General features: G+C 33.7%; 17 protein-coding genes and 1 non-coding gene across 18 annotated transcripts; 10 read left to right on the plus strand and 8 right to left on the minus strand.

Moving 5' to 3' along the window:
• Positions 1-198: 198 nt before the first annotated feature.
• NAEGRDRAFT_73210 (uncharacterized protein) lies at positions 199-600 on the plus strand (the record flags this gene model as incomplete). Its single annotated transcript, XM_002671631.1, has 1 exon — positions 199-600. The coding sequence occupies one exon, from the start codon at positions 199-201 to the stop codon at positions 598-600; it is 402 nt and encodes a 133-aa protein (XP_002671677.1).
• A 199-nt stretch (positions 601-799) lies between these two features.
• On the minus strand, positions 800-2,341 carry NAEGRDRAFT_73211 (uncharacterized protein; the record flags this gene model as incomplete). The annotated part of the gene is made up of 2 exons (XM_002671697.1): positions 800-2,139; positions 2,206-2,341. The coding sequence occupies 2 exons, from the start codon at positions 2,339-2,341 to the stop codon at positions 800-802; spliced, it is 1,476 nt and encodes a 491-aa protein (XP_002671743.1).
• An 829-nt stretch (positions 2,342-3,170) lies between these two features.
• On the minus strand, positions 3,171-3,243 carry NAEGRDRAFT_t629. Its single transcript has one exon. It is a non-coding gene; the product is annotated as a tRNA-Ala (tRNA).
• A 142-nt stretch (positions 3,244-3,385) lies between these two features.
• On the minus strand, positions 3,386-4,762 carry NAEGRDRAFT_73212 (uncharacterized protein; the record flags this gene model as incomplete). Its single annotated transcript, XM_002671698.1, has 1 exon — positions 3,386-4,762. The coding sequence occupies one exon, from the start codon at positions 4,760-4,762 to the stop codon at positions 3,386-3,388; it is 1,377 nt and encodes a 458-aa protein (XP_002671744.1).
• Positions 4,763-4,936: 174 nt separating this feature from the next.
• NAEGRDRAFT_81438 (uncharacterized protein) lies at positions 4,937-5,952 on the plus strand (the record flags this gene model as incomplete). Its single annotated transcript, XM_002671632.1, has 4 exons — positions 4,937-4,975; positions 5,079-5,171; positions 5,212-5,307; positions 5,384-5,952. 4 exons carry the CDS (start codon positions 4,937-4,939, stop codon positions 5,843-5,845), a joined length of 690 nt encoding a protein of 229 aa, XP_002671678.1. The 3' UTR covers positions 5,846-5,952.
• Positions 5,931-7,752, minus strand: NAEGRDRAFT_59375 (uncharacterized protein; the record flags this gene model as incomplete). Its single annotated transcript, XM_002671699.1, has 1 exon — positions 5,931-7,752. One exon carries the CDS (start codon positions 7,750-7,752, stop codon positions 6,577-6,579), a length of 1,176 nt encoding a protein of 391 aa, XP_002671745.1. The 3' UTR covers positions 5,931-6,576.
• A 381-nt stretch (positions 7,753-8,133) lies between these two features.
• On the plus strand, positions 8,134-10,471 carry NAEGRDRAFT_59376 (uncharacterized protein). Its single transcript, XM_002671633.1, has 3 exons — positions 8,134-8,173; positions 8,274-8,443; positions 8,732-10,471. The coding sequence occupies exons 2-3, from the start codon at positions 8,278-8,280 to the stop codon at positions 10,396-10,398; spliced, it is 1,833 nt and encodes a 610-aa protein (XP_002671679.1). The 5' UTR covers positions 8,134-8,173; positions 8,274-8,277; the 3' UTR covers positions 10,399-10,471.
• Positions 10,472-10,509: 38 nt separating this feature from the next.
• NAEGRDRAFT_60904 (uncharacterized protein) lies at positions 10,510-11,586 on the minus strand (the record flags this gene model as incomplete). The annotated part of the gene is made up of 3 exons (XM_002671700.1): positions 10,510-10,590; positions 10,635-11,375; positions 11,452-11,586. The coding sequence occupies 3 exons, from the start codon at positions 11,584-11,586 to the stop codon at positions 10,510-10,512; spliced, it is 957 nt and encodes a 318-aa protein (XP_002671746.1).
• A 1,340-nt stretch (positions 11,587-12,926) lies between these two features.
• On the plus strand, positions 12,927-14,042 carry NAEGRDRAFT_52704 (uncharacterized protein; the record flags this gene model as incomplete). The annotated part of the gene is made up of 1 exon (XM_002671634.1): positions 12,927-14,042. The coding sequence occupies one exon, from the start codon at positions 12,927-12,929 to the stop codon at positions 14,040-14,042; it is 1,116 nt and encodes a 371-aa protein (XP_002671680.1).
• A 131-nt stretch (positions 14,043-14,173) lies between these two features.
• On the plus strand, positions 14,174-15,262 carry NAEGRDRAFT_73218 (uncharacterized protein; the record flags this gene model as incomplete). Its single annotated transcript, XM_002671635.1, has 1 exon — positions 14,174-15,262. The coding sequence occupies one exon, from the start codon at positions 14,174-14,176 to the stop codon at positions 15,260-15,262; it is 1,089 nt and encodes a 362-aa protein (XP_002671681.1).
• A 611-nt stretch (positions 15,263-15,873) lies between these two features.
• On the plus strand, positions 15,874-17,513 carry NAEGRDRAFT_73219 (uncharacterized protein; the record flags this gene model as incomplete). The annotated part of the gene is made up of 3 exons (XM_002671636.1): positions 15,874-16,150; positions 16,413-17,200; positions 17,241-17,513. 3 exons carry the CDS (start codon positions 15,874-15,876, stop codon positions 17,511-17,513), a joined length of 1,338 nt encoding a protein of 445 aa, XP_002671682.1.
• Positions 17,514-17,767: 254 nt separating this feature from the next.
• Positions 17,768-18,796, minus strand: NAEGRDRAFT_52706 (uncharacterized protein; the record flags this gene model as incomplete). The annotated part of the gene is made up of 1 exon (XM_002671701.1): positions 17,768-18,796. The coding sequence occupies one exon, from the start codon at positions 18,794-18,796 to the stop codon at positions 17,768-17,770; it is 1,029 nt and encodes a 342-aa protein (XP_002671747.1).
• A 313-nt stretch (positions 18,797-19,109) lies between these two features.
• NAEGRDRAFT_52707 (uncharacterized protein) lies at positions 19,110-19,658 on the plus strand (the record flags this gene model as incomplete). Its single annotated transcript, XM_002671637.1, has 1 exon — positions 19,110-19,658. One exon carries the CDS (start codon positions 19,110-19,112, stop codon positions 19,656-19,658), a length of 549 nt encoding a protein of 182 aa, XP_002671683.1.
• A 299-nt stretch (positions 19,659-19,957) lies between these two features.
• Positions 19,958-22,849, minus strand: NAEGRDRAFT_52708 (uncharacterized protein; the record flags this gene model as incomplete). The annotated part of the gene is made up of 1 exon (XM_002671702.1): positions 19,958-22,849. The coding sequence occupies one exon, from the start codon at positions 22,847-22,849 to the stop codon at positions 19,958-19,960; it is 2,892 nt and encodes a 963-aa protein (XP_002671748.1).
• Positions 22,850-23,740: 891 nt separating this feature from the next.
• Positions 23,741-24,145, plus strand: NAEGRDRAFT_73223 (uncharacterized protein; the record flags this gene model as incomplete). The annotated part of the gene is made up of 1 exon (XM_002671638.1): positions 23,741-24,145. One exon carries the CDS (start codon positions 23,741-23,743, stop codon positions 24,143-24,145), a length of 405 nt encoding a protein of 134 aa, XP_002671684.1.
• A 492-nt stretch (positions 24,146-24,637) lies between these two features.
• Positions 24,638-25,690, plus strand: NAEGRDRAFT_52710 (uncharacterized protein; the record flags this gene model as incomplete). The annotated part of the gene is made up of 1 exon (XM_002671639.1): positions 24,638-25,690. One exon carries the CDS (start codon positions 24,638-24,640, stop codon positions 25,688-25,690), a length of 1,053 nt encoding a protein of 350 aa, XP_002671685.1.
• A 42-nt stretch (positions 25,691-25,732) lies between these two features.
• NAEGRDRAFT_73225 (uncharacterized protein) lies at positions 25,733-26,746 on the minus strand (the record flags this gene model as incomplete). Its single annotated transcript, XM_002671703.1, has 1 exon — positions 25,733-26,746. The coding sequence occupies one exon, from the start codon at positions 26,744-26,746 to the stop codon at positions 25,733-25,735; it is 1,014 nt and encodes a 337-aa protein (XP_002671749.1).
• Positions 26,747-26,901: 155 nt separating this feature from the next.
• Positions 26,902-27,968, plus strand: NAEGRDRAFT_59377 (uncharacterized protein; the record flags this gene model as incomplete). The annotated part of the gene is made up of 1 exon (XM_002671640.1): positions 26,902-27,968. The coding sequence occupies one exon, from the start codon at positions 26,902-26,904 to the stop codon at positions 27,940-27,942; it is 1,041 nt and encodes a 346-aa protein (XP_002671686.1). The 3' UTR covers positions 27,943-27,968.
• Positions 27,969-27,974: the final 6 nt, after the last annotated feature.

The raw sequence follows: 27,974 nt of genomic DNA on the forward strand, positions 1-27,974 counted from the left end.
TTTTCTTTTAAAACGTGATTTGTTGAATGGGCTTTTTGAGTCTTGGAATTATTATTAGAAAGCACGTTTCGTCCACTTTACTCCAACACGTTTCGTTTCATCACGTTTCGAATGGCCTTAAAAGTTGGTTGTGTTTATCACGTATTAGAGAAATATATAACAAGAAAAAACAAACAACCAAATCATCAAACAATAAGAATGTCATCCCCAACCCACTATGCTTGCCTTGAATCCAATAACAATTCAAAGTTCAGATTTGCCTATCATGAAACATTCTCATCCCAACAATCTGGAAAAGTATTCTTGATTGATTTTGAAAATTCTGTCAAGTATATGAATGATAATTGTCCTCTTGATGTCATCAATACAAAGGTTTTTACTCAATTGGTCAGTGGACTTGTTTCAGTCAAGATTTCAGACGAAACTAAAGGAGTCATTGAACTCACCATTGGAACCAAATGTTTGAAATTGGAAAAGACTGAAATTACAAGTCAAGATTTCCTTCAAGAACAGGTTTACTTGTTGGAGAAGAAGTTTGAAAGAATGCTCAAAGGTAAGTTGTCGGCAATTCGAATAATTTTGTTGATAACAACAATTTAAAAGAAAATGATAACAAGATTAAAAGCTTGAATGAAGAAATTCACTGCTTAAGAGCAATGAATGAAGAATTGGCTCGAGTTGTGAGAACCAAGAACGAAGAACAACCTGTTCAACCAGTTGCTGAAGAAGTTCCACCAGTTGTTGTCGAATAATTGAAAACTAATGTGTTGTACTTCAATACTTTACACTGTAAATAAATTTATTCAAATGTACAAATTGCAACATCACAAAGTGACCTTGATCTCTCGCTCAAAATTGGTGCTGACATTTTCACAACCTCCAAATAACTCATTGCAATTGGATGTTCATAATTGGTAATGTTAATAATCTTTTTGAATATTTGTCGAGCAGCTTTGTAATCCTTAACAGCAATTGCAACTCTACCAACACCAATCATGGATCTAATTTCAAGAGAATTCATTTGTAAACCACATTCAAAATTATCAATTGCTTTTTGGTAATGTCTGATATGTCTCAAACCTTCTCCTTTAAAATAGAGAACCTCTCTCTTCATTCTACTGTCTTCTATCAGATCATCTGCTCTGTCGAAGAATAATTCTGCCAATGACTTGTGAGTGTGCACTCTGTTCACGCTATTCATCAAGTTGATTGTCTTTCTGGTGCAGAAATTATTCTTATTAATGTCAGTGGCCACATCATTTGGATTCAGTTCGTGATGATCAGAAGAGCAAGTGCATTTCTCATGACAGGTTGAGTATAATCTGGATAACATTGCCTCACAGACAACACCAATTCCAGAATAGGCAATACAGTAAGAGGTCCTACTATCATAGGCCAATGTTGGATTATTCCTCACTTGTGTATATTCCTTGTTTTGAAGCAATTCAATGAGATCTGAAATTCTGGCTGGATCCAATCGTGTTGGGTTAATTCTGAAAATTTCCTTTCCCATCAATGCATAAGTTACTTGGATAATGAGTAAGAAACAATCCAGAGCTTCTGAGAATCTATTCAAACACAACAATGTCAATCCCTTATTCAAAATGGTCAAACAAGCTCCACTATATCTCAACAGGTAGAATCTATCGTAAACACCTCTCTTGTATCTTTCCTCAACAGGTGAAACATTGCCAAAATTTGGAGCAAGATATTGAACACTTCCATTCTTTTCATCAGCTGGAAGAGTCAAAATATTTTCACATTGTCTTGCCAATTGATGGTCATTGCTCATCTGATTAAAGATGTGATCGTCTGGATGAATGGTGCTCACTGTGAAATTATCAATTGCCAATGCAATTGCCTTATTGTATGTTTCCAAACTGGAATTGAAATCTTCCTGTAAAAAATAGCAATTTCCCAAAGCATTGTAAACTACATCAAATGATCTGTTAGTCATTGCAATACATTTCTGAAATGTTTCCATTGCCTTTTTGAATTCTCCTCTTTCATTGAATGCATTTCCTTTTATAACGTAGGCCCATCTATGTTTTGGATCTAATTGTAAAACCTTCTCTTCAACTTTGATTGCCTCTGAAAAGTTGGCGCTCACATAATGAGTCACTCCTTTATGGTAAAGAGCTGTTTGATTTCCAATAAATTATACGAAACAATGTTAATGTTAATAATAGAATGAATGAAACAAACCTTCAATGTGATTAGGTGAAATGTCTAAAATTTTATCAAAGTAATCAGCAGCTTCCTTAAACTTTCCCTTCGCATACAAATTCGAAAATCCCCTTTCGAATAATAAGGCTATAGGCATATTATCTGTACTGGCCATGTTATATATTAGTTAGTTAATAAGAAGTTATTGTTATGTAATAGTTTACAATAATGGTGTAGTGGTGTGTTGGAGTGAATATTAATTAGTTTAATATTCAATAGATATATAGTACAGAGTAAATATGATACAAGTATGTGTGTGTTCCCGAAACAATAAAAAGATAGAATGAAAAAACCAATATCGAACACTTCTGATGTTGTTGTTTAGTTTTTTTCTCTTATTGTTTGCTAATGTTTTAAACAACAGTTAAAAGTTTAAATCCGAGAGATGATGGATTTCAATGGGATTTGGATGGATAACTCTCTAAACCAAGATCTGAGGTAATGGGTTGAATGATGGATATTGTATTGATGGAGGATGGTTTAATAATGGGTTGGCTGATAGTGTTGCTAGTGCTGATGATGATGATGTACTGTTTTTGTTGTTGGATTTGGTTGAAACTGTTCAGAAAGGTCCTGAGATGGCAGTTGTGTGTTGTATTATGATGAGATGTTGAGTTATTGTTTTGTGTTGTTATGCTTGATTTTGTGATGATGGCAATTGGCATTGGAGAGATACTGAATGTTGATCAATTCCAGTTCATACACAAGAGCATAACAATTGTTGTCATGTTGTTGTTGTGGAAAGGAACGTGTGTTAGGAGGTTTCGGTAAATTGTTGAAGATTGTTATTGTGGAAAGTCTACTATTTAGAAACAAACATTTCTTGTTAAAACTGAGACAGTTGTAATCATCTCCTTCCATATGAATGGCAATCTCGCGTTTTTTAAAAAGTGGATGCACCCAACAAATATGGTAAGGAAATTCGTAAGAAAGAAAAAAAGTAGTGGAGATGCGGGGTATCGATCCCCGTACCTCTTCCATGCTAAAGAAGCGCTCTACCATGTGAGCTACATCCCCTTACATATGTGTTATTGGAAGTATATCTAGGCAGATAAAAGAGCGAGTACCAAGCCTTCAGTACTTGTGCTGGTACAATGATAGAAGGTTTTGGCAGAGTTAGAATTGAGAATAGATTGATTTACCTAATCCTTAATTACTGTTAATTCAAAAGGGAACAAATAATATTTGTAATAGTCTTCCCTCCATCAAAGTCAATGTCGTTTCTTTTGTTTTTCTGTTGTTGTGTTATCATATTGTTGAGAACAGTGTTAGCTTTTTCAAACAGTGATGGAAGAGCATTAATAACCACATCTCCTTCTACCTTGGAAACACATGAATCTCCAATGTTTTCTATTAAGGCCTTCTCCGTATAAGGGTGTTCTATCATACCATATCGTTCCAAATATAATGTTGGTATCTTGTGGAATAGAACTTCTGTTACAGTACCATATGAAGTTTTACCAACAAGAACATCAACAGCCAAAAGTAAATCTCTTGCAAAATCAATATTTTCCTTCTCAAGATCTAGGAATGAAAAATTGACAACATTTGGCATCCTATTTTCTACAGAACTTCCACACATTACAATTACTATCCAATCGTCTGGAATGTTCCATTCCAATTGCTTTTCTTGAAGAAGGGTTGGTGAAGGAAAGCTTAACCCACCAAATGAAAACATCATAATCTTGTAATTCTTATTGGAAGGCATCTTGGATTTAGAAATAACCCAATCTTTCATATACTCTTTAGTGTATTTTGTATTTTTAATAGTTGTCGTAATAGGCCAACTATTTTCTGTAGACTCGATAATTGTATCCGATCCAAATGGTAATTCGTTTGTAGAGTAAGGCAGTTGGATAAAAATGTCAGTCTTTCCATGTATAGAGTATAGAGATCTACATTGCTTTACCATGAGTTCCTTTTCTTCCTTTAACTTGGAATAGTTCACATCAAGTCCATCAATATTTCCAACAATTTCATCTGTACTCTTTGGAAGAGAAATGTGAGACATTGAATGTTCATAAATGTACTCCCAACACCAATTACTTATTCCAATAGAGAGCGGCAGGCGACTTTCCAATCCATATTTTCTGTTGAGCCTCTTTGCCATTACTGGAGCAATTTCAGGAACATCCCACACAATTAGCTCAATCTGGTAAGGTTCCAGAAATTGTTCAATCTCACAAATCATTGAATTTTCAGTTGGAATTCCATTGTGATCCTGTTCATCCCCATACAAACATTCAAAGTGTTGACTCCAATGTTTTTTCCATCGCTCAATTGTTTTACAAGGAGATGTTGATACAGAATTTTGTTCCTCAATCAATCCTACAGAAATCTTTGTTCCTAAAATTCTAATCTGTTGTTCTGGTATTTCCTGAAGTCTCTCCTTGAGGAAGAACCTATTCACTCCACTCACAATATGAAAGATAGCACTCGGGAAGTTTTTATGTAATTCATTCAATACTGGAGCAAGCCTAGCAGTATGTCCAATTCCGTGATCCGATATAAAGACAGCAATATGGGAAATATTCATCATAAAAAGAAAGTTTTAATGGTGTAACAATCTGCCAAGTAAGAGTATCAGAATTTAAATATTATTAAAATGTTGTCGATGGAGGAGTTAAATAGTTGCTGCTGTTTTTTTCAGCTTCATCAAGCTTGGCTTCCGACTAGCTATTGTAATCTCGTTGAAAAAATTTAAAAAAAAATGTTGAGACTCAGCAAGAACATTATCCGATCATCAAAGGTGAGCAATCATTATTGAAGCAAATTATTAAATCATTAATCGACTTGTTCTGTATTTTACTAAAATCTTGTATATGTAAATTTATCATCATCTAAAAATTTAGAACACCAGATTTGCTCTTTTGTCTACTCAAAGAGCCACTTACTTTACTGATGCCTTCAGTGAAAGCGATAAATTCGCCAAGGAATTGAACAAAGTACGTCATCATCTTGTTTTTATATAATAACCATCAATAGTATCCAGTTATTACCGAAGGTTTCGGTGGTGAATATGCTCAACAATTGTTCAGACACGGTTATAACACTAGCCAATTGGGATACATCAAGTTGAGTGTACGTACATTGTTCTTATTGTTAATTAATTTATTGTTGATTTTTGATGTTGTGATGATGATTATAAAAATCTTAGCTCGAAGAAACCTTGTCTTTCTTCAAGAAGGAAGGTACTCCAATCACTCAAAACAATGCCGCTCTTACTAAATTCTTGAAGGATGCTGGTGTTGCTCCAGAAGTTGCTACTGATTTGTTGACTACTGTCTATCAAAGAGGTCAAGAAGGTATCTTTGATACTATTGTTGCTCAATTCAACAAGTTATACAATGCTCATTTCCAAATTGCTTATGGTAAATTGACTTTGCCACAACCACTTTCCACCAAGTATACTACTTTCTTGCACCTTATGAAGATGGCTGCTGTCGGTACCCTTGCTCCAGTTAAGACTAAGGTCAACTTTACTTCAGACATCTTGCCTTCCGATCTCGGTGGTTGGAGAGCTGACGTCGGTGAAGACTCTATTGATAAGTCTTTCGTGACAGAGCTCGGTAAGATTATTTCTGATGAAAAGCAAAACTCTGTTTTGAGATCCCTCTAAATGTAGAACAACAACAATAATAATTAAAATGGGCTTTTGGTCTTGAAGATTTCAGCTTCTATTGCAGATTCTCAAATAAAAATTTAAAAATTCAATAATTTATTAAACATTGGAAGGTAAATTATTGAATGAAATTTGGTGTATTTCATTATCACCAAAAATTAAAGCAAAGGAATTGAGAGTGAAATCAAACTGTTTAGCTGATGAAGTTATTTCACTTAATTCCGATCTATATTTCTCATCTGTATATGCTATTGAGACATGTGACTCGTTCTCATTGTATGCAATCGTTCCCTTAGTTAATTCTCCACATTTTCTTCTGAATTGAAGAAATGACATTTGATCTTCAATGAATTTCTCAATCTTTATACTTGCAAAGAGACAAATCACCTTCTTATCTTTGATTCTATCCACATCTGATACATGAAAAGAGTCTACCGAAGCCTTGAATGGATATAATTTGTTTTCTGGATTATTTACAAAATCCTTAACTGCTTGAAGAGCAGTTTCCTTGTATTCGTTCGGAATCTTCACAACAAGAGTAGAGTGAAAATTGTGTTGTGGTTCTCCTTTAATTTTATGACCATGATTGTCCAATCGCCATTCCTTCTCCACAAGATTATAAATATTTTCGAATGATCTGGCAACATCATCTTCCATCTTTAAGCAACTGTACCCAAATTTACGTGGAGCCATTTTTTTTGTAAACAATTAGCAATTTCAAAAGTGCATTAATTTATCAAATCATCGAGCCAATCATCTAAATCACCTGCTTTCTCTTGGGTTTTTGGGTTTTCTGGAGATGTTTGTTTTGGCAGTGTTGCTGATGTTGTAGGAATGGATTGGGTAGAGATTGGAAGGGTTGGGTTAATTGGACTAGTAATTTTCGGAATTGTTGCTGAGCTAGATGAAGGGTTTGGATGCATTGAAAGTAAATCATCCAGAATGTCATCATTCTTCAAATCAATTTTAACTGGTTCAACTTTAGGTTTTGGAAGTGTGAAAGTGGTGTGCTTGACTTCATTTTCCATAATTTCATCCAGAATGTCCATTGAATCGTCTTGTTTCTTTTCTGTAGTTTGTTCTTGTTGGGTGGTTATTTGCTCGACTGGTGCTTTGGTTGGTACACTTGGTTCTTCTTGCATTGGTTCAGCATCGTTTTCACTATCAGATGAAATATCTTCCACTTGCTGTTGTTGTGTTGTCTTGGATTTCAAATATTGACTAAATGGTACAAATGATGATGATGGTACATTTTCGGTATTTTCTTCTGGTGAGCTATTGGATGGGAAAGGTTGAATGTCAATTAACTTTAATCTTCTTTCAACAGAAATACTTGGATCCTTGAGCAAAGTTGCCAATTTAGATTGATCCAAGTAGAATAATTTTGACATTATAGAGTCAGCATCTGATGAATCTAATTTTTCTTCTTCCCATTCCAATAATCCTCTAGAAGTTCCTGGTGATGCAAATGACTGTGTCAAAGTTACACTATTAGAAATCATCATCATGGTTTCCTTTTCCATTCTATTTAATTCATGTTGTAATTTTGCTTGAAATTTCCTTTCTTCTGCTTCTGGTGTTTGCACTTCATCGTCTTCCTCCGATTTAAATCTAAAAGAATTATCAACAAGAGATCTTTTACCATATTTTGCTCTCTTTAAATTTTCCTCTTGTTGCATCATTTCAAGTTCCTCCTGATCAACATCTTCATTATCATTCACAGTTTGAATGCTTCTTCTAAATCCAGTACCAGACATTTGTCCAGTGATCATGAAATGTTTATTCGATCGGGATGATGAATGTTGTTGATGTTTCTTGTTTTTAGTATGAAACTTGGAAGGCTTCTTCTTGACTTCTCCTCCCGAAGATGATGAAGCATTGGTTTTACTTTTCTTTTCGCTCATTTTTTTATTTAAATTAATAATTATTTATTTTTAATATTAAATAATTTACATTCTGAGTACTATGATGTTGTATCAGTCAATTTAGTATTATACATTGATATTTAATACTACTTTACAATTATTACTTATTCCGAAGAATATCCAATGGATAACACAATTTTCCGTTAACATTTTAACATATCAAGTAAAAACAAGTGTGTTTCATCTTTCCATCACTATGAGTCATTCAATCCTCACAACATTTTATCATTATCTTCACAATATAAGAGTTACAAGTTGTCTTTAAATTCTCTGAGACTCCCTCTCTCTGTTACAAACCTCCAACCCGAAAATACTATAAATTCTTCTTCATCAATATTTTGCGCTTCTTTGAAAAAAAAGCCTTGATTGGATCAAAGGAAGCGCACACTCAAAGATAATTGTAGGTACCCTCCTAAAGTTTTTGGAACTAAAAAGCCTTTTCGTTAATGTGATGATGTTGTTGTTGTGGTGTGAATTCATTAATTATCGTAACGGAATAGAAAGATGAAGACTAAATATGTTTTGGTGATTGGTGGTGTTATTTCAGGACTTGGTAAGGGTATCATTGCCAGTTCCGTCGGTAGATTGTTGAAGGAAGCTGGTCAAAATGTTACTAGTATCAAGATTGATCCATATATTAACATTGATGCTGGTACTATGTCTCCTTATGGTATGTTTTTCATATTTACATGATGATGTTCATTCTTATTCTTTTCTACTTGTGCTATCTTCTCATTTGCTATTTGCCTTCTTGCATCCAAACGAACACTGTCCACTCTGCTTTGTTGTCTTAACTTTCCATTGAATGAAACTGTGTGGGTCGTTGTGAAATTTTTTTTGATGCACATTTTGTTTGTATTTTGCTCTTTCCTCAATATGACCTTGTTTGGTGCTGTGATATCTTCGTCAATAATGGGCTCACTTTTCACACAATCTTTTTCACATGTACACTCTATAGAACATGGTGAAGTTTATGTTTTAGATGATGGTGGTGAAGTTGATTTGGATTTGGGTAACTATGAAAGATTCCTTAATTTGAGACTCCACTCTGATAACAATCTTACTACTGGTAAGATTTACAAGTCTGTCATTGAAAAGGAAAGAAGAGGTGACTACTTGGGAAAGACTGTTCAAGTTGTTCCACACGTTACTAACGAAATTCAAGAATGGATTCGTCGTGTTTCTCTCGTTACTACAGATGTTGCCATCTTGGAAAAGCATCCATCATCTAATCCTGATGTCTGTATTATTGAATTGGGTGGTACCATTGGTGATATTGAAGGAATGCCTTTCATTGAAGCTTTGCGTCAATTCCAACAAAAGGTTGGAAGAGAAAACTTCTGTTGCATTATGGTCAGTTTGGCTCCTGCTATTACTTCAGACAGTGAACAAAAGACTAAGCCAACCCAACAATGTGTCAGAGAATTGAGAGCTGTTGGTTTCTCACCAGATTTCATTGTTGTTAGATCCGAAGAAGTTTTGCAAAAGGCTGTCAGAGAAAAGATTTTCAACTTTTGTGGTGTTGAAAGTGTTGACCACGTTATTGGTTGTCACAATATGAGAAATCTCTTGGCTGTTCCAGAATTGCTTGCTCAACAAGGACTCGGTAAATTGATTCAAAAGAGACTTGGTTTGCAACAAAAGAGTGATTTGCAATTCGATCAATTGCCAACATGGTCCACTTTTGTTTCCAAGTTCGACCAAGTTGATACTCAAAAGACTGCTACTAGAATTGCCATTGTTGGTAAATATACTGAACAACCTGATGCTTATCTTTCCATTCAAAAAGCATTCCAACACTCAAGCTTAATGTTGGGAGAAAAGATTGAACTCGTTTATATTGAAGCCAGTAATTTGGAACCAACTGAATGTACTGCTGAAGATGAAACTTCTTCTCAATCATCAGATACTGAAGTTTACTCGACTAATTGGGATTTGCTCAAATCATGCCATGGTATTTTGGTTCCAGGTGGTTATGGTATCAGAGGTACTGAAGGTAAAATTGCTGCTGTCAAGTATGCCAGAGAAAATAATATTCCATACTTGGGTATTTGTTTGGGTATGCAATTGGCAGTTGTTGAATTTGCTAGAAACGTTCTCGGATATAGCAATGCCACTAGTGAAGAATTCAATGGTGAACAAGAAGAATCAGAAAAGAAGCACAGAAAGAAGAGAGTCGATCCAAAGAATGTCATTGTTTACATGCCAGAAATTTCCAAGACTCATTTGGGTGGTACCATGAGATTAGGTTCAAGAACTACCATCTTTGTCAATTCACCTGTTGGAGATGATAGCGAAATTGAAAACCTTGAAGGATCTCTCTTATCTAAGTCAAAGATTTTCGAATTGTACGGTAAGAAGCCAAGAACTAATGAAAGACACAGACACAGATATGAAGTCAATCCAAATTTGGTTCCAGAATTCACAAAGCAAGGACTTATCTTTGTTGGTCAAGATACCACCAGACAAAGACAAGAAATTTGTGAAATTTTGACTCATAACTACTTTGTTGCTGTCCAATACCATCCAGAATTCCAATCAAGCTTGGAAAATCCAAGTCCACCATTTGTTGGTTTGGTTAAATATTCTGCCGAACAAAAGAGAAAGGTAGAAACTCAACAATAATTGCGATGTAAATAAAATTTTGTACAAACAAACATTCAGTTTGAACTTTAATAAATTATTTTGTTGAGATTTTAAGGTGTTGGCTTAATTAGAAGCAACTACCTTTAACATTTATCTGATATCATCAAAGTATCTGTGTTCCAAAGCTTCCTTTGCAGTGATACGCTTATTTGGTTGATAGATCAACATACGCTTAAAAGGTCAATTAGATCAAAATAATTATTTAAAAAACTTACACCCAAAAGATCAATACCAGCTTCACAAAGGTTTGGAACCAAACCACCAATGAAATTACCACGCCAGTTAGGGAAGATTGCCTTCCAGTTTGGTAATGAAGTAACACCACTCCACACAGTTTCTGATGGTGTGCCCAATAATTGGAAGATCTTGTAGAGCATATCAATTTCAGAGTCTGCTGGGAATAATGCTTGTCCAGTACATAATTCAGCAAAAATACATCCAATACTCCACAAATCGATTGGTGTTGAGTATCTCTTGGCACCCAACAAAATTTCAGGAGCTCTATACCATAATGTTACGACTTCATGAGTGAGAGTTCTTGTTGGAATTTGGAATGCACGAGCCAAGCCAAAATCGGCCAACTTGATATCGCCTTCAGAACTGATTAAAATATTTTGTGGCTTCAAGTCTCTGTGAATAATTCTTTGGGAGTGGCAGAATGCAATACCTTTGAGGATTTGGAAGAGGGTAGTCTTCACATCTTGTGGAGGAATGGTTTGTTTGAGAACTTTTCTATAATAGTCAGTCTTTTTCTTTAAATCGTGATCAATAAATTCAAAAACAAGATTAAGTTGTTGGTCGCAGTGAATAACTTGATGAAGTCTCACAACATTTGGGTGGTTCAATTCTTTTAAAAGAGAAATTTCTCTGATTGAAGTGGAAGGAACACCTTCATCTTCTTGTTCGAGTCTGACTTTCTTCAGGGCTACAATTTGTCCAGTTTGTGTATCTTCGGCCTATTCATTATTATTACATAATATAGTATTATTTGAAAAAGTATGAATAAGAGTCAATTCAAAAATTGATACAAACCTTGTAGACAACTCCGTAGGTTCCTTCACCAACCTTTTCCAACTTTTTATACCTCAAAAGCTTTTGGGAGACTGGAGAGTATTGTTGCTTTTCACTCATGGAGAATTGATCCTCTGGACTTGCAGTGAATGACATGATGTTTATGATGGAATAATAATTTAATAAATATATTTAACAGGAAGGGAAATGTTAGATCGACTATAGAATGTAGACACAATATGTTACAATTTATAGACAATGGAAAGAGGAGCGCGAATATAATCAGCAAAATAGTACTATCAATCAATGATTGCGTTTATTTGCTGCTTTGGAGTGAGAGGAAGAGAGTAGTGTGTTTGATTTTTTTTTGTTGCTTTTTTTGAAATTGAATTGTACCTAAAAAATGGCGCCAAAATCAAAATAACGGAAGGCATACATGACTGAAAAGTTAAGCACTTGTCATGACACTTGACGCAAACAGGTTTGGCAGAAAGAGTCTTTGGGTGTAAATTCCGATAGATACTGTAGTGATCTTTTGATCGTAATACTGCTAGGTTGTGAAAAATATTCGAAACGTGATATTTATAATTAAGGAACTATTCCTTAATTGAGTACTTGACGTTTTGTTCAGTTTTTTTCTGGTTTTGTTTCTGTATCCAATCGTTCATATCTTTTTGTTTTTTAGCTTCAGCTTCTTCAATGATGAGTTGTCTTTCCCTACTTTCTGCTTCACTACCACCAATTGACCAAGCAATGGCACATCGTTTCTCATCTGTTGTGACTTGTTTATCATCTAAATGATTCAGAGAGGGTATTCTTGAGATGATTGTCTTTCTTTAGTTTTTCATCGAGTTGGTTATTGGATTTCCCTTCAGATAAAGAACATTCAATTTAGGGAGCTGTGACAATATATCAAGAATTTTTGGATCCTCAATATAATTATTGGAAAGATCAATCAACGTTAAATGTTTACAATGTATCAAACTCTTCAAATTTTGAGCATTTTCCAACTTGTTTTTTTGTAACTCTAAACTCTCCAACAATGGACACATTTCAATGCCATCCAAATTTTCCAATCTATTTCTCGCCATATTCAATACTTGCAATTTTTCCAAACTTGCCAAATTCTCAATCCTACTAATCCAATTATCATGCAAATAGAGACAAGTTAACTTGCTAAAATGATCCAAATTTTCAATCTTACTAATAACATTTCCATTCAACCACAGGGAAAGCAGAAGAAAATTTCCAAATTTTCAATAACCTTAAATCCCATCTCGTGCAAATATAAAACCTCATTGAGAGAGGGCTCTCCGTAGAGTCCCCTCCGAGAGCAAACCGAGGCGATTGTCTCATCGACTGATGTTGATAATATTGTTGTTGTTGATTTTGAAACATTTTTTACAGTTTGGTTCAAAAAATTGGCGCCAAATTTTTCTTTTTTCATCTCTTCAATTTCCAAGTTCATATTTTATGTTTTGTAAAGTTTATGAACAATGAGGAGTTTCGAATGGGGAATTAGTAAATTTTATAAAAAAATGTCTGTTCCTCCTCCACCTGGTGGCATTCCATCAATGCCACTCGTCAAACCTGTTGAGAAAACAACCTCACAACCAAAGAGTAGTTTACAAAAATCTTCACTATCTCTTTCCGAAGCCAAAACTCATCCTCTCGATATTCCAATTGATTGGTCCAATATTCAAAATGTATTCCTCTCCTCCAATCAAACTTCAGGAATTTTATTTGTTGAAACTCAAGAGAAAGATCATGTGGTTGTGGTGAAGGCAACCTCAACCATAGCTCAGGAAATTTATGGAGGAAAGATTGCTGAATTTTTGGGATTGAAAACACCACAAGTAAAGCTAATGGAATACAGAGCTGATTTTAAGAATCCCATTAAAAAGTATTGGGCCGATTGTAAAAAGTATTTGAAAGAATTTACTGTGAAATATGGAATGAGTGTTGAACAGAGAAAGATTGAGAAGGAGTTGTTTAGAGCTTTCTTCTTGTTGATGGAGTTCATTGAGGGAGCAACAAGTTTGGATGATATAATGAGTGACGAAAGTATTGGAAAGTCACTTTTGGAAAATGAGCAAGTTTGTGAGGATTTTGGTGGAATGATAGTGTTGGACATTATTCTGAATAATTGTGATAGATTACCACTTGATTTGATATGGAATCATGAAGGTAATTCGTCCAATATTCTATTTTCTCCCAAGCTGCAAAGATTAGTTCTAATTGACCAAGCATTTATGGCAATAATTAATGAGGGTCAGAAACAGACCTACTTTAAAAAGATAGAGTCTTTCTCAAAATGTTGTTCAGAAGAAACTCTTTCCAATAATCCATATTTAGACCAAGTTGTTGACTATATTTACAATTGCACTGGATACAAGATGAGCGATCAAGCAAAGGAAAATATTCACAAAGGAATTTTGAAATCCATCGAGAAATTAAAATCAATCAATAAGGAAACATTACAAGGATTCAAAACAGAAGTGGAAATGATGAAAACAGGATCAGATTGGGAATCAACGTATTTCAATTCTGTATTAACTATTGATATTGATTTTCTCTATGAAGCCATTCAAAAGATGACCAATATTCAATAATAAAGAGTCAAATCACCAATAAAATCAGCCCACCACACGAAAATTAACTTTGTTTCGGATTTGATTCGTTCTAACAGTATTTCACCTTCCAATTTGAGAAAACAATTTCAAAAAAAATGTCCAAACATGCAATGCTCACAAATTATGGACACAAGCTGTGCAGTTTATTCACCAAAGGATCCCAATTGCAATTCCTTTTGATCAAACGACCACAATTCAGCGACGACAATCGTGGTTTTGCAATTCAACAAAATGACGACCTGAAAGGACACCGAAAGATTACCATAGAATCAAATTTTCCAGTCGGTGGACGAATGAATAAATCATTGGAGGAGAATTATCATGTATTGGGTGGTGCTGATAGTGGTGGTGATGGTCAAGGATTGAAATTCCTTACTCAATCATTGGATGCTTTTGAAAAATGTTATCAAGTGGTCAATCGGATGAGTTTGGAAAAGAATGATGAAAGAGTTGAGGTACAAAAAGTGAGCTATCTTTTGGGAAGATCACAAGTTGGGTTGTACATGATAAGGGACTTGATGAGGGATGGATTGACGACTGAAGAGTTTGAGTCTTCACATGAGTTATATTTGGATAATCTACCAAAAATTGGAATATCTATTGATGGTAAAGATGTTTCAAAGCTTGATTCGCCATCGATGAGACATGCACTATGGTTATGGCATTTGGAAAGGTTGATTTCCTTTGGTGACAATTTCACAAGGGAGAAACTAATTGCATTGTTCTATCTCATTATTCACACAATGTGGAATAGAGAACCAACTTACTCTCTTCATTACATGAGGTTATTTACTAATGAATATTCAAAGACGAAGAAGTTGTACACTAGCATATTGGGAGATTCATTGACGAACACGTGGTCTCAAGTTTTGGGCAGAATTTTCACAGAAAATGAATTTGATAATTTCAATGATTTGGATAGTGAGCTTCCTGTAAACCTTAAAAGTATGTATCATATATTCTCTGCGTTTATTTCATTTGCAGACAGTGAAAGCATTCCTGTCGACACTTATTTAAGAGCTTTGGATAAAGAGCAAGTGAATAATCCACTCAACACATACATTCCATTTATGAAAGTAATGATGGAAGATCAATTTGAAGACATTGAAACTGTATTGAAAATAATGGAGAAATCACCAATAACTAATCATCAAGCTAATGAAAAGAGATATGGAAAGTGGTGGACTATTTTTGAGTGAAAAGCATGAAAATATTGAGAGAATTAAGGATTTTAAATTCTATCCAGTTCTTTATTGGAAAGCTTGTGCTGTCAGTGAGCCATCATCTGATCGAGATTTGTCAGATATGAGAAATTTTGTAAAGCAACTTGAATTCTTCTCTGGAATGCCATCTCATTGTAAATTGTTAAATCTCAAAATAATGGATGAATATAATCATGGAAATTATGAACGAGTTTTGGAAATATTCAACTTCTCTGAAAAGCATTTCCATTCCCAAATCAAAATGGATGATGATTACTGTTCCACTTTTTATGGATGCCAAGCTTTACATAAATTAGGAAGAAAAGAAGAAGCACTTTCAATAATTCAAAAGAAAGTAACAAGATACGGTTCAATAGAAACATCATTTCATGAGTTGTTTTCAATTGTTAATAAATAAACGAGAAAATAACCTATGATGTTGTCATTTCTCAAACATGTCAGTATGTTGGCCACATCCAAAATATCACGGGATGGATTTCAAATCACGAAAAGAGGAAATGTGGTAAATTTTAGAAATTACAAGTAAACTAATTTTTGTAACCTCTCAAAGATTAGTTTCGTTTCTGATATTAACACAACTAAAAAAAATGTTCGACAAGCCAACCCACACAATTTCACTGATCGGGCAAACAGGCAGTGGTAAATCAACACTTTTAGGTCAACTATTGTATCAGATGGGATATATTTTAGATGAACAATTAGAAGAAATTTCAAAAACTGCCGATAAATTAGGAAAACCAAATTGTAAATATTCCTTCCTGGTCAACTCAACCAGAAAGGAGAGGGAATGTGCATCAACAAGTCAATTATCATTTAGACAAGTGGAAACTAAAAATTATTTCTGTAATTTAATTGACACACCAGGTAGGAATTATTTGAATTTATTGAAACAATCAAATTTTTGGAATATTGAAAGGAAGTGAAATTTATATGAAAAAAACAATTCGTGCCTTGGCAATTTCGAATACACTAATTGCAGTAATTGATCCGAGAGAAGTCGAATTCAAAAGGAGCATCAATCGGCTTGATGGAATATTGACACAGTACATGCTTTCTCCCATAGTTACCAGTTCACAAATTATTTGTTGTGTCAATTTAATGGATCATCTAGAAATTAATTATTCAGAGCAAGTCTTTGTGAAAACAGTTAGTGAACTTTCAAAAATCTTGAAAAGAACAGGATCGTCTTCAGTAGATATCATTCCAATTTCTGCTTATTGTGGAGATAATATTGTGGAACTATCTGATAAAACACCATGGTATGAGGGTAAATGTCTGTTGGATGCTTTGAATTCATTGAAACCAACAGTAAATAATTTGGAACTAAGTTTAAGAATTCCAATTTTGGATGTTAAAAAAATAAGTGGAGTTGGAACAGTTGTTTATGGAAAAGTTGTAGCAGGGATACTAAAAATGGAATCAAAAATAGTATTGGCTAATTCTAATATTGAAAATGCAAGAATTGCATCTATTGAATCATTTGGAAAGCGATTGGAAGAAGCAAAATCTGGTCAACTGGTGGCTATCAACTTGCGTAATGTCTTACACAGCTCAATCAAATCAGGAGATGTAATATTAGAGGAAGGAAAATCTACTGGTATGGTAACTCGCTTCTTTGAAGCAAATATTTTAAACATTGACCATCCAAAAGGCATTCATCCAAATTACCAACCTACAATTCAATTACAGGCTACTCAAGCTAAATGTAAATTGGTTACTATTAAGGAAAGCTCTTGTCATAGGATTTTGAAGGAATATTTTCCCCCCTTTATTAAGAGAAACTATTTAGGAGTGGTTGAGTGTGAATTAGACAAAGCTTGTTATTTGGATACGGATGCATTTTGTAGATTTTTTATTAGAGATTTTAGGAAGGTGATAGGATTTGGCGCGATTACTCGTGTTGGAGTTGAACAAGTTGAAAGTAATAAATAATGTTTCTAATATTATTATCAAGAACTTTGCATTTACATTTGGTTTTGCTGCCCAAGTCAGAGCTTTCGGATTGAACAAGGATTTTATTGATACTCAAATCATATATGTGGATTTTGAAGCTGGAATGATGAGAATTGATGCTGAGATTTCCTTTGCTCCAATTACAGACATTCCAGTCTCTGTCATTACCAAGTCCTCTGGTCACGGAACTGACTATGTCATTGAGGAATTCTTTAACTGGAACCATGGTTCAAAAGCCATCCCCATCAACAGATATGCCATTAAAAAGCAATAAACTGTTACAATCAATACATTTGGCAAATCATGTCCACATCATTAAAATTCAATTTTTCATTGAATTTATAAATAAAATGTTTTGGAATGATATCAATATCCGAATAGAATAGAATTTCGTCATGCCACACTACATATTTTAATGAGGGAGCACAGCTTTCCATTCCATTTATGCTTTGAATCTTGACCACCTTTCGATTATTATTCGAAAACACGGCGTATTCCACTATTTTCCATAATCGAACAAAAAATTCTCTAAAATAACTTACTGGTAGAAAGAATGTAAACATCATTATAAATAATATAAGCATCAAAGATTGATTGAGGTGAAAAATCAATCTCCACAATCTTTCTCCAAACATCTATAGTTCCCATAAATGATCCAGCAATGAATATTTCGTGAGCAATAGTCATGGCCAATGAAATATTTTGGCCAGCAGAGAGTCCAATAATTTCATTATCTGAAGGTAAATCGAGAGGTTTCGGATTAGTGATGCAAAAGTGTTTTTCATAGCCAAGTTGTTTGTGATCGTTATTTCCCCAAACAAGTCCGTTACCATCCTCAAATACAGCAAGGCAATTAGCAAAACCAGAGGCAATAATCTTGACCCTTCTTCCTTTGATTTTACTATTCGAAATCTTTGTCATATCATGTGCTCTATCACCACTACAAGCCAATTGACCAAATCCTGAATTTCCACAAAAATACAGCTCTCTATTCATATCTAAAAAGTAACTGTGGCCATAACCTGTCTTTACATCCACCAATTCATCATTTCTCTGTACCAATTCAAACCTCAAATCGGCCATCGATGGCGATCCAATTGTCGTTCCAGCTTGATTCCATGTATTGTAAGTAGTGGCTCCATATAAATTTCCCAATCTAGTTTTTAATATCACATTAATTGGCGAAATCTCAAAATCCACAACAAATTCATGTTCCAAATCAACAGGTTTCCACTTTTGCTCAACATGCACATAAATCCTTCCCTTCCTCGTTAAAACAATCATTGAATCGGAAGTCATTTTCCCCATCATGTAAATATCATCAGTTATTCCCTCCTCATAATATTCCGATTTTGATAAGAAGACTTGTGTTGGTTTAGTATCATCTCTCATCAAATAATTATTAAAATCTAATTGTGATCGTTGAATGGGAGATCGTTGATCCAGATGATGATGATGATTAGCATGAACAATATTTTGCTTTTTCATTGGTTTCTTCTTGTTGGCTTTTAGTTTTTTTGTTGTTGGAGCCGTAAACAATGAGGTGATAAAGTTCATCTCGGTTGTCTATCTATTTTTTTTGTTGTTGTAATTTTAGAATGAAGTTTACAAAAATGTTGTGCTGTTGGCAATTAATTCAGTATGGAATGAGGAATAATAGTTGTAAAGTAACAAAATAATTAGTCCCAAATAGATGGTAAATAGAATGAATTGTTACGTCCCAATCGCATAGAAAATTTAATGTTCGATTTATTTGAGCTATTAAATAATCCGCCAAGCGCAAGCACAAATCCAAATGGAGACATTTCAGAAATACTATTTAATTTCTAATGTTTCACAACTATTCGAAACAAACAACAATCAAAACAAAATGTCTAAAACTCTTGTATTCTTCTTCCACGAAAGATTTGAAAGCTCTCAAGCCAATCGTTCCATGATAAAGGCCTTGTCAACTCTTGACAATATTGAAATTGTAAACATGCATCAAATATTTACTGAAAATGGTAACAAGTTTGATTCCAATTCAGATATTCAAAGACTTTTGAATGCAGACAGAATTATCTTTCAATTTCCAATCCAATGGTACTCAATGCCAGCTTTTATGAAACAATGGATTGATGAAACCTTTACTAGAATGTACTATATTCGATATGGAGAGGAAGGATTGAAAATGGAGGGAAAGAAATTTATGATATCTGTTACTGCTGGTAATTTTGAGGAGGCATACACTCCACAAGGTCAGAATTTGATTCCACTCGATGACTTGTTGAATCCATTGAAAGCTCTCGCTCACAGATGTAAATTACAATGGAGTGAACCATTCATTTCCTATCGTGCCAATAAGAAATCAGTTGAAGAATTGGAAGAAACTGCCGAACAATATCGTCAATTTGTTTCCAAATGGATGGAAAAGTATTAACTCATCTGTAAATAATCAAAGAAATGGATCAATTTCTATTATAATAAATACTTTATATTAAATGCAATATATTTCGCCAGCTAAGGTTCGCAAGGGTTGAGTACCTTGATAAACGTTAATTTAAGAAAGTTGATGGCTACGGCCATATCACGATGAATGCACCTCATCCCGTCCGATTTGAGAAGTTAAGCATCGTCGAGCCACATCAGTACTGAGGTTGGAGACAACTTGGGAACCTGTGGTGCTGTAGTCTTTTTGAAACTAACCTTATTGCAAACTTATTTTTCGGCCTTACTGAACTAAGGTTTTCGTTTTTTGGAACACTCATGAGTTGTGAAAATTTGTTTCCTCAAACATTTTTCAATTTCTATGGGCAACTTATCCAAGCTTGACATTGCGTCTGCATGCAACCCCGGCCCAATAAACGGTTCCAAGAATCTATAGATTGTTTGTTGATTCTCTTTGAATATTGTTGCATAACTGAGAATTGAAATTTTGAATAGATTATTGTCTGTCATGTGTTGAACTACTTCACGCAAGCTTTCTATCCTAAATCTAATCTTAAAACACGGTGAAAACCCACATCTTGCAACATGTCCTTGCACATCCATATAAATTTCATCATTTTTCCTGATTCTGAAAATGCGTCTAATGAAATAGTCATAAATCATGCCAGTGACTGCATTGTCCTTGAATGTTTGAGATTTTGCTTCCAAGTCTTGAATTGAAAAATTGTCAGGCATTCTATGCACTGATTTTGGAATGAGTATGAAACCAGTGTAATTACTAATTGGGCAATATTCAATGATACTAGAGTTATAGTCAATTTTTGGTACTAATGCTCCATTGTTTTCATTGTTTTGATTATTGAGGAAGGAATTCTTGAAAATTTTCATAAAATTATTCAATACAAAAGCATGGTGAGAATATCTTTGAAAGCTCAGTATCACATTTTCTCCATTAGCAAGTTCCAATTCAATAGTTGAATAATCTTCAGATTTAGTTATTAAATAAATACCAGGTTTGACTTCTTTCATTGTAAACGGTATCAAGAATGGAAAATCAATTTGTATTGATTGCACCGTATCAAGATAATCCAAAAATGAGCTCTGATATCTTATTATTTTGTAATATTCAGTGTCAATCATTTTCAAATATTTCATTAGGATTAGTTTGCAGACTGCATAGGAAGATTCCACTTTCAGAAGCCAAAATAATTGATTTCCAAATAATTTTGATTTCAGACATCTATTCTTGAGAAGGTATTCAGCTAAAACTCCATATTCATTCTCGTATTTGATACAATGAACAAGAAATGGTAAAATATCAGAAAATAAATCATCTGATGTTTCTTCTAGGCATTTGATTAATACCAGTTTCGAAAATATTCCAATATTCTCGGAGAAGAGTGATATCATCTCAATAATATTTGGTTTCTTCCATTTTCCTAATGTTTGGTTAGCTTCATAAATGATCATTGGGGTTTCGAATGAAATTCCATAAAGAAATGGAACAAAATGCGAAGGCTCATTCATATCCCACTTATTTCCTTCCAAATAAGTTTCTAAATTTGAATCACTCACATTGTTTTGAATCAAAGATAATGGATGGTTTGGTATTCTATCAAAATCATATTCAATAATTGAATCATAAGTTGGAAACTCAATGTCTAGAGAAATTTGTGAGTTTTTTGCACCTTTTGCAAAAAGCCTGACATTCCCTTGAAGTAATTTCATATTTGAATCAAAAACTGGACATTCAAAGTGATCTTTAAAAACAACTTTTCTTGGTAATCCAGTTTCAGAACACTCTGTTTCCATAACAAGTGAAAAATCGATGCAATAATCACATGATATTTCTGAAATTAGTGAATCAAATAAAACCTCTTCATTCCAATCTAAGCAACTCAAACTTTGAGGAAAGATATTTCTTGTTTTGTGAATTTCTTTCTTATTATTCCTTCCAACTATGGAATATTCAATTGTAAAGGAAAGAGGTTTTTGGTATTTAAATTCAAAATCCTTGAATGTGAGACCACAGAGTTGATTAATCCTCATTTTCATTCTCTCATTGATTTGGAAAGATGATACAGTATCATTTGTTTGATTGGTTTCTAATATTTTAATATCCGAAAGTGAATCAAGGAATGCAACATTACTTTCAAAATCCGCATTGGCAGTATTTACAGATTTTCCAATATCAATAAATCTAATTCTATCCCTTTTTAGCCCTATTCCACAAACAATCTCACTCTCATGATCTTTCAAACGGCTGTTATTCATGGATAGATAAATCAATGATGGCATATTCTCAATAATGGAAATTGCTTTCGTACAAAGACGATTTTCAGAAATATTTAATCGTTTCAAATTCTTCCATTCATATTCCTCAAATATTGAATCAATACCACAGTCTGGAACGTCAAGACTGGTCAATTGTTCCAAATCACAAATATTCTTGATTAAATGAAAATCAATGAGACCAAATGTTGAAATTTTTAGTCTTTTCAGCTTGAGAGGTTTGAATTCTGTGATAGTTTCCAAGAAATCCTTCCAAATTGATTTACTTGAAATGGTAAGGCTGACTAAATTATTGAATTCGCATTTTGCAAATTCTGAAAAGTTTTCAATATTTCCTTGTTCAAGTATAAATTCTTCTAAATTATTAGAAATTCTATTAAGGTCTTTTAAATTTACACTCAATTTTCTCAAATTACTGTATTCCAAATGTGTCAATTTGGTCATAGAATATGACCAACAGTCAAATTTAGTTCTCATTTCCAAGGAATAAAGTTGTGGCTTAATGGATAGTCCAGCAACTTCTTCTACTTCGTTAACGGATGAATCTACTAACAAATTTACCAAATTAGGCAAACTCATTTTACTATTCATCAATTTATAATATTCTTGGTTATCAATTATTGATTCCATAATATCCAAAGATTTCAATTTGTAAAAATGTGAAATACTATTAAATTTAAATCCTTCCCTATCACGACCTTGAATATCTCTAATTGTTAAATGCTCCAAATTATGCACAAGTCTTGGGGAATTTTTCATAATTTCAAGATCGCTATTCGAAAATGGTCCCCAAATATTCGAAATATTATAAAAATTAATTGAATTGTTTTTAATTGCAATGAGGAAATGATTCACTGCTGGATCAACATAGGCTCCCTGGGAGAAACACATTTTCCTACTGGCCAAGATTTTAACTTGAATTTTGTTCAGAGTTGATGCTAACCTCCATTTCGAACAAACTAAGGAAATTATTCGAATGATGAATTTTGAATGAAGGAAGGAAAATATTTCCACCAACATTTCGGATGGAATGTCGTTTAGCTTTTCATACATTTTTTTAAACGAAATGGTTTAAAATCGATCACGAATTTATTGTAATAATTCATGAGAACAAATTGAACATGCATTAATCTATTTCAAAACGTGATTAGAAATTTAGAATTAGAAAGATCCAAAAATAGTCAATAACACCCGTCAACCTGAAGATGTCAACAAGACAAATTCTGGCTCACCTTTTAATTGGAGTGCGCAAGACGAAGCAGTAAGCAACCTTAATGAATTTGAACAACGATACAATGTAGGCGTGACTTTTTATCAGATAATGACCAAGGATACTTTGACAAGTATTTGTACGTTGTGTAACTTTGGTAAGGTGCAAGATTTGAGATTGAAATTTCCTCACGGAAAATTCACTGATGAATTAATTGATTCTGTGTTGACCATGTTAGCAAGAGATGCTCACCAGAGAATGAACATTGATACTCTTCTCAAGATTTCTACTGAGCACCACTGATGTTACATGTGAATGGAAATCCACACTTATTTCCACAATTACATTAATTTTTTATGGGTTATCTTTTTATCGAGGACGCTTTACAGTAAATAAACTGTAAATGTGTTATTGTAAAGTACTTTGATTTAACTGACTCACACGATATTGTAAACCACTTCCCAAACTGTGGGAAAAATCACATGTATTGGGATGTTTCATCTCACATACTAATAACTAAACTTCACCAAACAAAACAAAAAAAATCACACAAGAACAAACAATTAGAAACAATGGGAAACGTTTTTGATAAGATTCCTATTGAAGACATTCAGTCAGGAGTTACTGGAGCCATCAATGCTATTACAACAGGTACTCACCCAAGTACTAGAGACGAAACTACGTACAATTCTGTGAAAAAGTGGATTCAAGATTGTGATGTAAAAACCTGCAAGCTATTCCACGATGCTTTTGCAATGCCAACTGATGCAAGTGGTGCTATCATTTATAAGAAAGCTGTCGTTTTCACCAAGTCAATTGATGTCAATTTGACAGATCTCTTGGTAGATTTGTTAGAATTATTCAACAGTAAGAGTTATCAAGCTCTTGCCATTTCTGCTTTGAGAACAGTTGCCAAGAATCTCAAGATGAGTATTTCCACAGGTGAAAATAACATGCATGATGACAGATCTCAATAATGGAATGATCATGTGTGTTGCCTCCACTGTTTACGAAAGTAAACTTGATGCTACAATCTTCAAAACAGGTGTCCTGTGTACTGGTACCATTATTAAGGTTGTTCCACAATCCATGTTCAGAATTGGTTTGATTAATGCCATGATGAGAACTAGTTTGGAAAGTGTCAGAAGACAAACTGTTGAAATTTTGCATGCCAAGTATATGATTGCAGAGCAGGATATCAAAGAAAACTTTACATTATATAATAAGGTATTCATTGAGACAGAGGCTATTTATAATGATTATATTAAAGAAGAATTGAAAAGACATAAAGCAAAGGAAGAAAACAAGTTAGAAGCAGAACAATAAATTAACATAGCAGTTGGAGATTAAGATGAGGTTGGTGAATCCAATAAACTGTAAGCATAGTTAATGGGTATTAGTTTATTATTATTGAGGGACTAATTAAATTGATTGACTTGTGAGATCACTTTTCACAAGATCAAAAAAAAATGGGCAATTCACAACCGGCATCAAATCTTGATGGCCAGACAACGTATGATCGTTCAACGGGTGAACAAATAGTAAATTTTAATTTATTCTCCGATGATGAATGTAAGGAGAAAACCCATGAAGAAATTGAAGCAAGTCAAGTTGATTATTTCTCTTCGGATCAGAGATTGGATGAATTAAAAACAATTTTGGGAGAAGACATTGTTAATAACCAGTTGGAATACTATAAGAATGTTACAAAGGTAACTGAAGAGTGTTTGCCAGTGATGGCAATCACCAAAGATTATCCATTTATGGACGAGTATATAGGTCATTATTTGGTGGCATGTTTAATGAGGAAGAGTGAAAGTTTTGCTAAACATTCAAAGCCATTCAAGTGTTTGGATGATGGATATTTGGATGAAATTTTAGATGTGAATACTTTAAAGAAATATCCAACCAAAATTCTGAAACAGAAATTTGAAGAGTTTCATCAGGATTTCCAGTATTGCATGTCAGTGCCAAATTCAAATGAATATAGCAGAGTGATGGAGACTGTATCTTTGGAAACTGTTTTCAAAGAACCTTATTCTGCAATCCTTTCTCAACCAAATCAAATAGAAATTATCAAGTCTAGATTTTTACCAAAGCAAACTACTTTGGAAGTCAAGAAAATTGAGCACGAGCCGATGGAACCTTATATTTATAACCCAAAAACAGATACAGAAGAGGATTTTGAAAGAAAGTTAATAGCACTTTCACAAACTGATTTTTTGAAACAAGATATTGAGCTTGTGAAGGAGTGTTATCAAAAGGAGCAAGAATCGACAAGTGCCGATTGTTTTGGGAAATACAATTCTCTTTTGAGTATTTCTGAACTCGTTCTTTGCAAGAAGGAAATTCTCACACAATCACCACAATTAACATTTCCAAATATTGAAGACTCAGCACTTTTGGATTTTAAAAAAGATGGATCTTGTTCAGGAGTTCTTTTGAAAAATCATATTGAAAAACTATTTCCAAATATGCCAAAATTTCACTATCTATACTTTTATAACAAAGATAATAATTAATATTTACAATAATTTCGTTTCCTGAAACAATTTCTTTTGAACTTATTGGGAATGATCAGTAATGACCATTCTAGCAATGGTATTAACACAATCAATGGCAGCATTCTCATTCTTGTTTATCCAATAATGCATCTTTACCTTGTTAATGACCACGTCATGGACAAAACCATTCATGCAATGATAGAATGATGGATAGGAAAATTGAATGTGAATTCTTCTACAATTTACATGCTTTTGTAAATTATTGAGCATTTTGGTGCTTATTAAATTTTCATTACTGGAATCTGGAATGAATTCAATTGATTCATCAAAGTCCTCAACTTGAAAATCTAACTCCTTATCTTGTGTGAAAATATCTGAATAATTATCTGAATCAAATCCACTGTGTCCAACAATTGAAAACTCAATAGGACCTTTCTGTGGAGGTTGGAATGTAGATTTTGCACAGATGCAAGCCCCTGAATGAGGAACTGAAATGTCGTAATGAGTACTTCCAATCAGTGTCTTGAATTTGAAACTATTCCATGCAGATATAAATTTCGATTCTGGTTCTGACATCTCCATCAGCAATGGATCACTCAAAGCCAATTGCTTACCAGTATCACCAAGAAAGTGTCCCACATATGTATTTGCAATTGTACTCACAACATTTCCATATAAATCAGTCCATCCTCCACTGCTAGTTCTCTTCGATCCCAAATGAGGAGAACAAATAGTTGTCAACCCAATTGGCTCAAAATATTTAGAGAATTCATCCTCATATTCATTCATCAACACATAGGCAGCATATCTACAATAGAGACCTCCTAACGAATGACCAATTAGGGAAAATTTAACCTTGTTGTTTCTTTCTGTAAATTTGGGTAAAATTTCCTTCCTGAAATATTCAATAATTTCTTGGGCCATTCTCTTACCACCAACTGCCACTCCATGATGTGTGTCCTTGGAGTTTGATGATGGACGCAGAGTAAATAATTGATCATCGGGAAGAATTGAATCCAAAATTGGATATTTCTTATGAAATTCTAACTGGATGTCATGTTGTAAATATTCCATATCCTCGTGCTGGCCGTTATTTCCATGCGAGAGAACAATAAAGTGATAAACCATTTTTTTTTAAATTAATTTATTTAAATTAAACTATTTTTGTAAGCAAGTTCATTTTGCGCCTTACTTTCATTCTATTTTTAAAACAAATAATAAAGAAAAAAATGTCCACAACACATGATGAAGAAATAATAGAAGGTGATGATCAATCATTGATGATCGGAAGGTTTGATATAACGACTCTGCCCCTAGAAAATCAAATTAATATATTTTGGTATTGTGATGAGAGAACTCTGATCAATGTGGCTCAAACTAATAGAGGCTATCATCATTTGATCATGGGGGATGATGATGAATCGGAGCCGGAGGTGAATTCCTATAGAAATACTATTTGGAAGGTTAGATTATTGTCTGAATTGAATAGATTGATTGATGATTATAATAAGAGTATAATTGATAATGTAATTGATACTTCCTTGGTTCATAATTTGAATGAAAATGATTTGGACAAGTATGTGAGGAATAATTTGAGAATTAAGGAGGATAGAATTAGATATAGTGAAATTTTGGCTAAATTCAAGAGATTAGATTATAAACCAGCTGTGGATTCAACTGAAGTTTCAGCAAAAGGAAGAGTTTGGAATAATAAGACTGTATACACTTGGTATTCTTTCCTTCATCGAAATTATCCAATATCAAATGATGATGATTTTGCATCTTATTGTACATTTGAAGGATATGAGATTGTAATCAATCAATATGGTTCATCTGGAGGAAATGATTGGAATATTGTGTTTGGTATAGGAGGTGAATATGAAGATTTTGGAAAATCCAATTCGATTGCAGAGTTTACAGTAGAAAACTGTGGTTTTGGATATATTGTAAATTCTAATCAGTTCAAGATTAGAGGTGATCATATATACGAAGATTGTAAATTCGCAAAAGATATTAAGGCAGTTAAAGTAGGTGACAGATTCACTCTCAAATATGATAGAGAAAGGAAGTGCATTCACTTCTTCAAGAATGGACAACACATTGTTTCTGTTGCTGATGAATATGGAGAAACTCTCAAACCAATCGTCTATTATCCAATCATTTCTATGTGTGTTGAAATGGGTGTTACTTTCTATCCTCTGCTTCAAGTCGATTATCCAGTCAATGAAAATGTATCCTTCACAAAGAGCAACTTTAAATTTACTTGTTAAATTCACACATTTTCATTTCTGTTTTTAATATT

This window comes from Naegleria gruberi, assembly GCF_000004985.1.
Source record: "Naegleria gruberi genomic scaffold NAEGRscaffold_59, whole genome shotgun sequence".
Classification (NCBI taxonomy): Eukaryota; Heterolobosea; class Eutetramitea; order Acrasida; family Naegleriidae; genus Naegleria; species Naegleria gruberi.

Bases quoted from the DNA above. Each gene is read 5' to 3' on its own strand.
- NAEGRDRAFT_59376 (XM_002671633.1), top strand. From the start codon at position 8,278: ATGAAGACTAAATATGTTTTGGTGATTGGTGGTGTTATTTCAGGACTT. The intron at 8,444-8,731 runs GTATGTTTTTCA...TACACTCTATAG, and splicing joins TGGTACTATGTCTCCTTATG to AACATGGTGAAGTTTATGTT.